This window comes from Epinephelus fuscoguttatus, linkage group LG18, assembly GCF_011397635.1.
Source record: "Epinephelus fuscoguttatus linkage group LG18, E.fuscoguttatus.final_Chr_v1".
NCBI classification, from domain to species: Eukaryota; Metazoa; Chordata; class Actinopteri; order Perciformes; family Serranidae; genus Epinephelus; species Epinephelus fuscoguttatus.
The window spans coordinates 40,070,685-40,083,449 of NC_064769.1; the positions used below are offsets into that span (position 1 = coordinate 40,070,685).

At 40.5% G+C, this 12,765-nt stretch overlaps 1 protein-coding gene across 1 annotated transcript in view; it reads right to left on the reverse strand.

Annotated features, from left to right (window-relative positions):
- LOC125905936 (scavenger receptor cysteine-rich type 1 protein M130-like) overlaps nucleotides 1–12,765 on the reverse strand; it is a 362,554-nt gene that overhangs the window by 169,839 nt on the left and 179,950 nt on the right. Inside the window, exon 13 of the mRNA XM_049604264.1 lies at nucleotides 8,443–8,748. Coding sequence (XP_049460221.1) covers nucleotides 8,443–8,748 — 306 coding nt within the window. The remainder of the gene's footprint in view (nucleotides 1–8,442; nucleotides 8,749–12,765) is intronic.

Sequence of the window (12,765 nt, forward strand, 5' to 3'; positions counted from 1 at the left end):
AAGATGGTAGAAGACACCAGACAAGTTAGCACCTTCAGCAGACACAAAGTTTACAAGCAAACTTTGCAAGCAAAGAAGAACAAAGCCTTGTTAGCGCTGAACTGCTAACTCTGTAAGGACACACAGAGAGAATAGTTTCCTCTGCACCACTGGAACATTGCACAGCAAGGACTGCATCAGGAACCACAATTCTTTTAGCTTTACTCATCCACAACAGGTGATCTTCGGCTAACACGCTGCACAACAAAGCAACTCTTCCCTCCATTCATGGACTGGTAATGTAACAACTGGGCAGAGCATTAGTACAAAAGCACAGGCTGAGCAAGACTGTTGACTTTTGTCAGTGTCTGTGCAACATCTATTGATTTGATGTTTTTCTGTGAGTTTTATTGTTGTGATCTCTTTGTAGTCAGGTTGTAGTCAGTTGGCTTTGCCAAAGCTAAGGTGATGTTAGTTTCCTGATGCTTCACACAGACAAAGTCTTGCATACAACTCAACATTTGTTTTATTAACCCGGCACCTTTTATACAACATAGAACACAAACGTATCGTCTACTTTGGCTTTCAACAGAGCTACACTCAGAGAGAGAACTCAGTGAACATTCACAAGTTTCCTTTGTTCTATTGTTTCTTTGTCCTGACTGACCTCTTGGTGGCCATTTTAGTTTCAGCCATCTTTTTCTGTTGTCAGCCATTTTGTCTTTGTGCGCTCACACTCATTCCCCACTGCTGTCTGCCAATGGTAGCCCTCCCTCCGCACTGGAAGATCAGACCAGAAGCTGATCCACCTTCTACCCCTGTATAAGCCTCTAGTCCTACAGCAGCCTGTGACTCCTAAGACTGTGATGAGATGGAGATGGAGACACAGGAGACCAATGAGGTTCTGCAGGACTGTGATGTGCTCTGTAAGTCATGACAGTTTGTTTAGAGGACATTGACGATCTCTGAGGACACAAACTGGACTTGCAAACAGACTTGCACTTGTTTGGCACCTTTCTAGTCTTCTGAGCACTCAAAGCACTTTTATACTACATCTCACATTCACACACACACACTGACACAAGATGACTCCTGATACTCAGTTAACCATTGGCCAGTTTGCAGTTCAGTATCTTTCCCAAGGACACTTGGACATGCAGACTGGAGAAACCGAGGATCGAATCACTGATCTCCTGATTATTGGATGACTGGCTCTACATCCTGAGGCTCAGAAGGGCTTCGTGGATAATGTTCCAACAGAAACTGTACACTGTTTCTCCAACAACAGAGTCTGGGACACCAGAGACATCAGTGTCCTCCTGACTAGGAGAAGAGGGCCTTCAGAGAGGGGAACAGAGAAGAAGTGAAACAGGTTCAGAGGGAACTTGAGGAGAGGATTCAGCAGGATGAAGACAGCTACAGGAGGAAGCTGGAACATAAACTCCAGCAGAACAACATGAAGGATGTGTGGAGTGGCTTCAGGAGCATCACTGGCTACAAGCAGACTGGGAGCCAGACAACAGGGGGGGACCTGGACCGGGCCAACAGGCTGAATCACTTCAACAGATGTGATCACACGCCATCGTTCACCCCCTGTGGGGAGGGTTCAGGGTCTCTGTCCTCCTGCACGTTTGGGTTCTCTGAGCACTGAGTGAGGTTCCTGAACACACCACCCTTCTTTCCTCTGTCAGAAATACACTTGAAATGGTGAGTTTGGGTTTAAGGGGTGTGTTGACAGAGTATAATGTGGTGGCAGTGGAGCTTTTGTGATTGGTCACATCAGTCTCATAGTAACACCTCACTGAGTTGTCAGAGAACCAGAGTTATACTGGTAACCAAACATGCTCAGTCCTACAGTAAATTGTTGCTGTTGCCATTGAAACACTTTGTATAAGTTTGGTTACTATATGACATGTGTGACACAATGACAGTCGACACAGTGTCATTCCAGAAACAACATGTGGTCAGCTGATCATTTTCAGTCAGTGTGGACCAATCATCTTCTCCAAACCTGCATGTAAACAGTCAGCTTACCTGAGACAGTGAGAGCAGGCGGCTCTCAGAGGAGAAGTTATGAGAGAAAACATAGAGGTGATAAACACAGCTGTAGCTTCCTTGGTGGGCGGGCTCTGCTTCAGGAAACAGGAAGTAGGCAGAGTGATTGACAGCTGGTTGGGTGTAGTTGTGTGCTGAGTTGGAGGAGGTGAAGGTGAGCTGGAAGGAGCCTCCTGGGTACTGTGGCTGGATGGAGCAGCTGATGGTGAAGTTGGAGCCTCTGAGCACGTGAAACCCCTGCTGCTGGGCCTCGGAGACCCCGTCCATGGAGGAGGACACAGAGATGATTGGCTGAAGCAGCAGGTCTGTAAATACAGAGAGATGATTGGCTGAAGCAGCAGGTCTGTAAATATAGAGAGATGATGGGCTGAAGCAGCAGGTCTGTAAATACAGAGAGATGATTGGCTGAAGCAGCAGGTCTGTAAATACAGAGAGATGATTGGCTGAAGAAGCAGGTCAGTAAATACAGAGAGATGATTGGCTGAAGAAGCAGGTTCTTTATTCTTTATTCTTTTATTCTTATTCTTTATTTCATTCATTTATAAAATAAAACAAAACAATTTAATATAAATACAAACAATCTCTGATGTAGAATGAAAGGGAGCAGAAAGAAGACTAATCTTATTTTGTCTGCCCCTTTATCCCCAGAAATCAATTTACAAAGAACGTAATTTAAAAAACAACAACAACATAAACAAAAAATATAATAAATTAAAATAAAATGAAATAGAATAGCTGCCGGCCACCACAGACAGTCACACCTTTTTAGTTCCCAAGTAACAATTCGGTTAATGCCATTCCAACAACAAAATTACAATGGCATGACAATCAAATATAGCTAACATATTCCATTATATTTCCTTAACATGCTGGCTTTAATTATTCTTTTAAATGTAATGTTTGACTTAGATTCTTTAGTTTTTTTATTCAGATTGTTCCATAGATTGATTCCTTTTACAGAAACACAATGTTCCATCAATTTAGTCCTGAATCTTGGTTTTTTAAAGATCTCCGTTCCTTTTAAGTTATACTTACTTTCTCTTTTTTCAAATCTTTTCTGAATATTAATTGGCAAAGTTTTTTATGAGCTTTCAGCATAATTTGCAGAATACTATAATCTACTAATTCCTTAAATTTCAACAATTTTAACTGAAGGAATAATGGATTTGTTGGATCGCTATATTGTTTTCCAGCGATTATTCTTATGGCTCTTTTTTGCAAAATGAAAATTGACTGAGTATATGTTTTACAGGCATTTCCCCATACTTCACTGCAGTAGGTCAGATATGGAACAATCATGGTGTTATATAAAATGTACAATGCCCTCTTATCCAATGAATCCTTTACTTTGTGTAACAGAGCTATTGTTTTCGATATTCTTGCCTTTGTATAATGTATATGTGATTTCCAACACAAATTCTCATCCAGAATGACACCCAAGAACTTGGTTTCCCTTACTCTATTAATTTCAATACCATCTATATTAATTGAGGCACCAGTGTCTCTGTTACTGAATATCATGAAGTTTGTTTTTTCAAGATTCAATGATAATTTATTTACATCAAACCAAGTTTTTACTCTTTTAAATTCTTGTTTAACCACATTTAACACCTGTGTTTTATCTTCCCCACAATAAAATAAAGTAGTATCATCCGCGAACAGAATACATTTGAGCAGTTTGGATACATGAACAAAATCATTAATATACAAAATAAACAGTTTTGGCCCGAGGACCGACCCTTGAGGTACTCCACACTGAATATAATGCGATTCAGATTTTACATTATTTATCTGCACATATTGCTTTCTATTTTTTAAATAGCTTGAAACCCATTCATGTGCCACCCCTCTGATACCGTATTTGCTCAGTTTTTTAAGAAGTATGGTATGATCAATGGTATCAAAAGCCTTTTTGAGGTCAACAAAAATACTTACAAAATATTGTCTCTTATCTATTGTGGTGGATATTTCTTCAGTTAATTCTATAAGTGCCATTGATGTGGAGTGATTTGTTCTAAATCCATACTGACTACTGACTATTACTTAAAACATTGTGTCTATCTAAGAATTTGTCTAACCTGATTACAAACAATTTCTCTAATATTTTTGAAAATTGTGGAAGCAAGGATACTGGTCTGTAGTTGGAGAAAACATGTTTATCTCCATTTTTATAAAGTGGAATTACTTTGGCTGTTTTCATATTCTCAGGAAATACCCCTGATGAAAATGATAGATTGCAAATGTATGTATATGGTTCAATAACCAATTCAATTATATTCTGTACTAATGTCATGTCCATATCTACACAATCAGTGGATCCTTTACTTGCACAACTTTTTACAATATTCAGTGTTTCTTCTTTTTCTACCTTACCAAGAAAAATACTATCCACATTATCCATTATTCTGTTTTCATCTGCATTGTCTTTTACTGTTGGTATGTTTGCTACAAGACTAGGGCCTACATTTACAAAAAAATTGTAAACTCATTTGCTATTTCAGTTTTGTCATCAATGTCATAATTATTTTTCACAAAATAATTTGGAAGAGCTGATTTTATTTTATCATTTTTTATTACATTATTTATTATTCCCCAAGTAGCCTTCATATTGTTTCTATTTTTATTTAGTAAATCACCATAGTATTCCTTTTTGTGTCTTCTTATTATCCATACTAATTTATTTTTATATTTCTTATACCTGTCTTCTGCTTCTTTTGATCTTAATTTTAAAAAACATCTATATAAATAATTTTTCTTCTTGCAGGCATTTCGTAGTCCTTTAGTCATCCAAGGTTTGTCAATAGCATTCTTCTTGGTAATACTCCTGAGTCCACAGTGTTTTCCATACAAATCTATCAGTAATTTCATGAATGAATCATAAGCTATATTTACATCATGTACATACACTCCATCCCAATTCTGTTTTTTTAGGTCTTCTTTCAGTGCCTCCAAGGCTTCTTTAGATCTATTTCTTATTAATTTTTCTGAGGTGATTTCCTTTGTATTGCATTGATAATTTTTATAAACTGTAAAAACAGGTAAATGATCACTTATATCAGTTGTCAAGATCCCACTCACTATTTTTCCATCCGCTACGTTTGTGAAAATATTATCAATAACAGTTGCACTTTTTGATGTTATTCTTGTTGGTTTCGATATCATAGGAAACAGATTCAAGCTATACATTGAATTTATGAAATCACTTGTTGTGTTCAGTGAACTTGAATTTTCAAGATCAATATTAACATCTCCACATAAAAACAAAATCTTGTTACGGCTCCTGTCAAACAGTTCCATTATTATATCTGTGAAAGTCTCTCCACAGGAACCTGGTGATCTATAGACACAACTGATTATAACATTTTTAGCTTTTTCATTAATAATTTCCACTGTGATCATTTCCATAATACCATCAACAACAGTTGTCATATTACCCACAGCATTACATTTCAGACCAGAATTGATATACAAAGCTACACCTCCACCTTTTTTTATCCGTCTATTTACATAATACAACTCATAGCCATCTATCTGAAATTCATCCATTTCCCCATCCTTCAACAATGTTTCTGACACGCAATTATACTAAAACTCTTTCTGAATTGCTTCAAGTAATCTTTTATTTTTGGTAAGTTACATTTTATACTTCTACTGTTAAAATGGATGATAGACAGTGTCCCATTCATCATTACTTTATCATTAAATTGCTCCTCAGTGTAATACTCACATTTGTTGTTAACAGGAATTAATCCAATTTTGTTTGTACCATCGTCTACATCATATATTTTACTCTCTATATCTGCATCTAAGTTTGTGTATGCATCCATGTTACTGTACATGCATATTTTCTATATCCACTCTTCAATCCATTACCTTAAGCCTATATGAAATACTTTTTAAATCAGTTACATCAGCAATGCTTCATTTTCCTCTTCTAAATTTTTCTAGCTCTTTGAGGTCTCTTATCATCATAGCGTGTGACTCTTCTTGTTCTCTAATCCATACATTGCCATTACGGGTCCATGTTGCTGTGATTTTTTTCTGTTTTCTTAGCATCCTTGCCTCTCGTGCAATGTCCCCATTTTTCTTTGTCAAGTGTTCATTTAAGTATACATTGGTACCTTTCAGTTTCTTTGCTTGCATTTTCAAGTCATTCCTCTGCTTTCTACTGTTGAATGTTATGATGATAGCTGGTTTTGCTTTCTCTGTCTTTCTTGGTAATGTGTGACAAACAGAAATAGCATCACTTTGGATGTTTATGTTCTTACTGTGCAGAAAGCCCACCACTTGTTGCTCCAGTGTCAGCAGTTCTTCCTGTGGTGCATCTTCTGTTGTCTCCAAGTTTGCAGTAGCTCGAGCATAGGTGCGGTGTCGAGTTTCCAGACCTGTTAATACCAAATTGTCTCTCTTTGTGTATTGTTCCAGTTCGTCCACCCTCTGCTCCAGCACAATTATCTTTCTGTCTTTCTCTATTAGCATGGCTTTCAGTGTTTTTACTTCCTCCACTAGTCCAATTAGTCGTTCCTGCTGCGATGTTAGTTTTGTCAGCTCACCTGACATAAAGTTTAGAGAGCTTTTAATCTCTTCCAGGTCGTCTGCAGTTGCCATGTCTTTGTCCCGTGTACTGTTTCTTCCACTCGGCATTCTCCCTCCACCAGTCACTGGCAGTTAGATGTGAAGATTACAGTATGAAGATTACAGTGTGTTAAGGGCCTGGTCGCCCTCAAACAGCAGTGAGACTCAGGCTTTAGGCAGAACACAGTCCAGCAGGCTTGGGCAGCAGACAGAGGCCTGATGGTGGTTTGCAGCTGTACGGGCCTAACTGGGTTTGTTAGCTGTGCTGCTCCAGATGGTACCTGGTCTGACTTCCTGGATGGCTTGGCTGCTCCAGAGACTTGGGCCTGGCTTGGATAGCAGCTAGCCAGGCTGGAGTGGAAATGGCTGGCCTGAATGGCTAGGCAGCTCCAGCAAGAACCAGGGCCTGGCTTGGAGGCCTAGTGGTAGTTTGTGTACTTCACTTTACAATTCCAATCCCAAGTTTCACTTTTTAACAACAATCTTGAGTAAAGCAATGGACAAATGTATCAAAAAAATGGTGGTAACCTTTCAGTTGAGGAAATACCAAGGATTCTTTAGATTTTAGATGGATGGACCCACAGATTTCAGCAGAACAAAGCAGCAGCAGCCATCTTTATTACAAGACGATGCAGGTCAGTAAATACAGAGAGATGATTGGCTGAAGCAGCAGGTCTGTAAATACAGAGAGATGATTGGCTGAAGCAGCAGGTCTGTAAATACAGAGAGATGATTGGCTGAAGCAGCAGGTCGGTAAATACTGGGTCAGCACCAATAGTACGCTGTGGTACACCTGCAGTGTTCCAATTAGGTGGAGTCTGCACTCCTTTTGACAGTTATCGTAGCCAGTAGATACGCCACATCCACTGCTAAGTTTAAGCGTTCACGTCACCACGACCACATGACTCATACAAACACAAACCAAAGCTGTGTAAATGGAGTGGAGTCTGTCAGCCAGCGGCAGCAACCACGTAACTGTCAACTGACAAAACAAACAGCACTGTTGGTCTACAGGTCAAAAGCCAGGGTGGCTTCCTGAGGTGACAAATAGTTGCCTGCATAGACAGTAATGTTGACAATTTGATCTTATGTAAGTCTTATTCATTTCCCTTCACTTGTTTGTGTTTGTATGAGTCATGTGGTCGTGGTGACGTAAACGCCGCTCTCTCTGCTGAACTTCAGCAGTCAGTCCGGTGTATCTACTGGCTATGATAACTGTCTGATGGTGTGCAGACTACATTCATCTGGTGCAGCGCAGGCGCACACTGGACCCATTGGCTGAAGCAGCATGTCTCTAATAAGGGAGACAGACAGACACTCACTTCTCTTTAGGAAGTCATTTACATTTAAGTCAAATAGAAACCACTGACTGTCACTGTGACAGAGGAAGGAACATACTGGAAAGATTGCTGTCATAGATGATGTCACTGATGATGTCACTGATGGGTTTACCTGAGCAGGTGAGATTCAGGATGGAGAAAGAGGAAGATGATGTTGCACACTCCCTCAGAGCAGATCCAGAGTGAACACAGTCAGAGTCGATCCTCCACACAGGTCTGTGTGAAGACTCCTTTCTCTCTCCTACAGAAACAGCAGAGCCACAGTCCAGATCTCTGCAGACAACACCTGCTGTCTTCAGGGTCCAGTCAGAGTAATAGCCATTCACTGGTCTCCATTCTCCCTGTTTGACCTCCAGTGTTCCTGCACAGTGACTGTCTCCTCCCACCAACCTGACAGACTCTGAACAGAAACCAGAGAGTCATCAGTAAAAGAACAAAGTGAGTTTCATTAGAAGAGAAATGAACCAAATCAAAGCTGCAGCTCCTCTTCTACCTGAGCAGGTGAGTCCAACAGCTTTGCCAGGTGAGCAGGTGTTTCTATCTGAGCCTGAGCTTCTGCAGTCCAGGAGAGCAGACTCATGGCCTCCACACTGGAACTCTTTGGTCCACATTGGAGCCTCCACTTCTCCATAGAGCGCCCCCTGGAGGACTGAAGGAGCCCCACAGCCAAGCTCCCTACAGACCACCTCTGCATCCTGCTGGTCAAAGTCAGCTTCACACACTGAGGACCACCTCTGGTTAGACTTCACCTCCAGTCTGCCTGAGCACAGACTGGTCCCATCCACCAGCCTGACAGAGTCTGGAGAGATAATAGAAGATAAAATAGAGAGAGATAAAAGACACCAGACACTAAATAAAAAGATGTCATCAAACAACAATTCACTGATTCAAACTGGACTCACAACAATTCCAACATCACTTCATCACCAACAGCTTCTGCTGAGGCAACACCACTGACACAAACCACATGTAGAACTGCAGTACACCATAATACTAGAACCAGTAATATTAATAATAATGAGAATTTGTTACATTTATTCATGATGTCTCCATTTTTGACCATTTTGGGCTTTTGTTTCATTTTAAATAAAGTCTTGTCTTTCACAGTATGAAACTCTTGTCACCAAATTCAGATGATAAATACAATTTTGAAGCTTGTGTAACCCAGGTCCCATATAGCTATGTTAACTGCTTTAACTCCTCTCGGACACCGGCGTCCGCGCTCCCTCCCTCCTCTGTTAAATGGTATCTCCCAGGCGCACTACGTCATCAAACCATGTGATGTTTGGTATTACCGGATTCAGGGAGCTCTCAGCTTCCTGAATCTGGCATCGTTTTTCTTTTATTCCTTATGGATTTCCCACCAGAGCAGCCTAAATGCACGAAGTCCAAAATCGCGATGAGTGGTGACAAGTCATGTCATGCCGTTTTTCGAGGGGAAAAGTTAAAGGAGTACTCGCGATCTTATGTGGAGCCGTCAGTGGACACGTAGCTGGTTTACAAAAGGTAAGAGTCTCACTCCTACCACTATTTTTGGCTGAGATATACCACCTAGAAAGTAGGATTATAACTTTCAGGTTTCATATGGCTTTATTTGGTGATATTTTATGGTGTTTCTGTGTCATAAACAACATCAGCTATCATAATCACACCTGATTTCAATAAGGTACAATGTTTGAAGCTGGCTGAGTGTTGTTTGATCACTGATAGTACTGTTTTGAAGCAGAGTGACCGACTTGTCATTTGGAGCTCCGCCTGGATCTTTTCATGGTAAAAACACTGTGGTCATACTTTGAGCAATCTTCTTCAAATTTGAAACAGGTGTTCATTGATAGTGTGCCTACAGCCCCACAGTGTCATTTACCTGCTCAGATGAAGCCACAGACAGTTATTCATCCTGAAACACATTTTTTAATTTTATTTTAGTCAAAATCTTCAACTTTTTACTGACTTCAGAGGCCCATTACTCTGTCTCTGTATCACCTAGAGTGTTTCTAACACTTTCACAAGAAACTTCAGAGAGTCTGCTTTCTGGCAAGACCTCATGCATGCATGTAGTCAGAGCGGTTCAGAAGCTACAGTCATTTTAATTTGGGTATGTCATTTTAGGCGTTTCTGCTACAAAATGCGGGTGGAGTGCAAGTTCTATCTTGAGTGGGTGGTACAATGGGACAGGGCCTGAGTTCGTTGTTGAACTGTTATGTGTAATATGACCCTTGGGAATCTTTAATTTACCTATTCTGAGTTTTCCCACAATTATGATTTAGAAACTATCTCTTAACAAAATTACAACTACTGTTACGCACCCGTCTAGGGGTCGGGAAGTGTAACATAAAACTGCGCCGACACAAGGTAATGCACGACAAAAAAGGTGAGTTTATTCATCATCACACAAATAGAAACACAGTTTTATAAATAAGGAAGCTTTTCTTCAGGGTGAGCCCAGGCCAAAACAACAAATAAAACAAACTATCTTTCCCAAAGCACTAACTAAACCCTATGTGAAAGAAAAGAAACAAAAATACAATCACTAAACCTAACTTCCTAAACTAAACAAAAACAGGAGAAAACAGTTCAACATAAATGGCAGCTCACCCCTACTGCTTCGTGCTATATACAAATATTTACAAGTGACGTGCAATTGACCAAAAAAAATGCTGTTTAGCGCTGCAACAGGTCGGCTGCAGAGAAACGGCTCACTGCTCGTAGCGGCAGGACACAAACAACAATCTAACAGTTCAGCTAGGGCTCACCGTGCTGCAGTCAGAAAACACAATAATCAGTTTACGAAGGCACAGGCAGGTTTGGCGTCGGGACGAGGAGGAACGCTGCTGTCAAAACGACCCTCCAATTTTGACAGATGGCCGGGGTTTAAAAAGGCCAAGCCCTCGCGACAGCCAATCGGCAGTAGCCACGACCAGCCAGAATCCACCACTCAGAGAAGGAGACTGGAGTGGCACCTGACACAGATCCTCAGAAAAAGAAGAGGTCTTACTCTCACATAAAAAACAATATACATGCAATAAATGTTACAATATACGGTTGCAGCCGTAACATGTACTTTAAATGCAATGATCCTTTTACAAGTATTTATTTACAAAATAAGATAAAATAAAATTTGGTAACCATTTCTTATGAAATAAAATATAAATACTCAAAAAGTTATAAATAAAGTTTGACAAAATAAAATATCAGGTCTCTTTAGTTTTTAAACCCTTTCCTTTTACTTTCAAAATGCCTTTTATACCTTTAAGTTAAACAAAAATACCTTTTAAACAAAAAGTTACCTTTTAAGTACTATTGATATTACCAAAACACTGTTTCCATCACATTTAAATCATCAAAATCACTCAGTTTATACCTGTGGGCCCACACACACACATTCATTCCTTAACCAGACACCAGAAAGTAGGACATTTAAGCCCGTTGCAGGCCTGATTTGAAGCTGGGGTGCGGTGAGGCCTCAAAACTTTTATGGCCGCTTCACTCCAAATGAGCAGAAACAAAAAGCACGTGCACACAAGTTCAGTTAGTTCAGTTACGTTAGTACTCACAAATCCAAAACGAGTTGTTAGTAGGGGATAGCAGGGGAAATAGAGTGACAGCAGTCACCGGGGCAATGGCATTCACAGTTAAGCAGTTAGTAAACGGCCTCGTAGAATCACAGGAAGAAAACAGCAGGGTCCGTCCACCAGGAAGAGCAGGAAAACCACTCTCTCTCTCCACAGCGTCCATCTCCTTTAAGCATATTAACTCAGTTGAGCCACAATACCAAACGCTATTTCATGGCGCATTAACGTGAAGTCTGTTCTAACTGGGAAGCATTACAATGCTATGCTAACAGTATGATATCAAGCACATTAACATGGTATGCTAAGCTAACTAGCGGGCTGCTAAACAGCATCACATGTCATGTCTTATTACTACAACAATTAGTTACAGCACAGAAAAGAAGGCACACTCTCTTATTTACCTTTTTTCAGATTACAAACAAGTTACTATCAAGACCACGAGTAGTCGACCAGGGGCCCGTTGTTCCAGTGTAGAATTAAGCAATCCAGGATACGTGTAAAAGCGAGGCTGGACAAAGTCTCATCAGTCCATCCTGGCTTCATTGGTTGTTCCAACGCCAAGCCAGACTGAGGAGGAGCGGCTATGTCAAGCCAGGTGTAACTTATTCAGGTAAGTGCGCGTCCACGGCTTTCTTAAATAGACCACGTGGGTCGATCACAGTTTCACTGATGCACCAATGGAGAGGACACGTGCGGCTTACTTCTCGCCCAGTGAGCAGCGTGTCATCATGGAGACTTATGAGGAGGTTAAACACATCATAACTAATAAAGGAAACACAGCAGCAAATATTAAGCAGAGAGAAAATGCGTGGCAGACAATTGCGGACCGACTGAATGCATAAGTAATCTAAAAATATACACTTGCTGCACAAATGAATCTGTCATAATTACAATTAAAGTTCCTTTCACAAATTAACAGTTGTACACTTTGCCTTAAAGCTATAGTGCGTAACTTCTACGTGTCCGTAAATGTCCGTTTCACCCAAGCCACTGCTAGAGGAGATGACACAATGCTGATTAAGCTGTTCGGCTCCTCTAACATCTTGCGGTATTTTTCAATATATATTATTTTTAGTTTGCGTGTAGACTGGCGACATTCCCGTGCTGGCGCACAGGAAATGCTTCCTCACAACAAGAAGGGAGGGGGAGGAAGAGCAGAGAGTCTCATAGCAAGAAGTAGAGCACAGGTAGAAAGAGAAAGTAACAAAGAAGTGGCCGAGACACGGTTCAGAAGTGGATCTTAC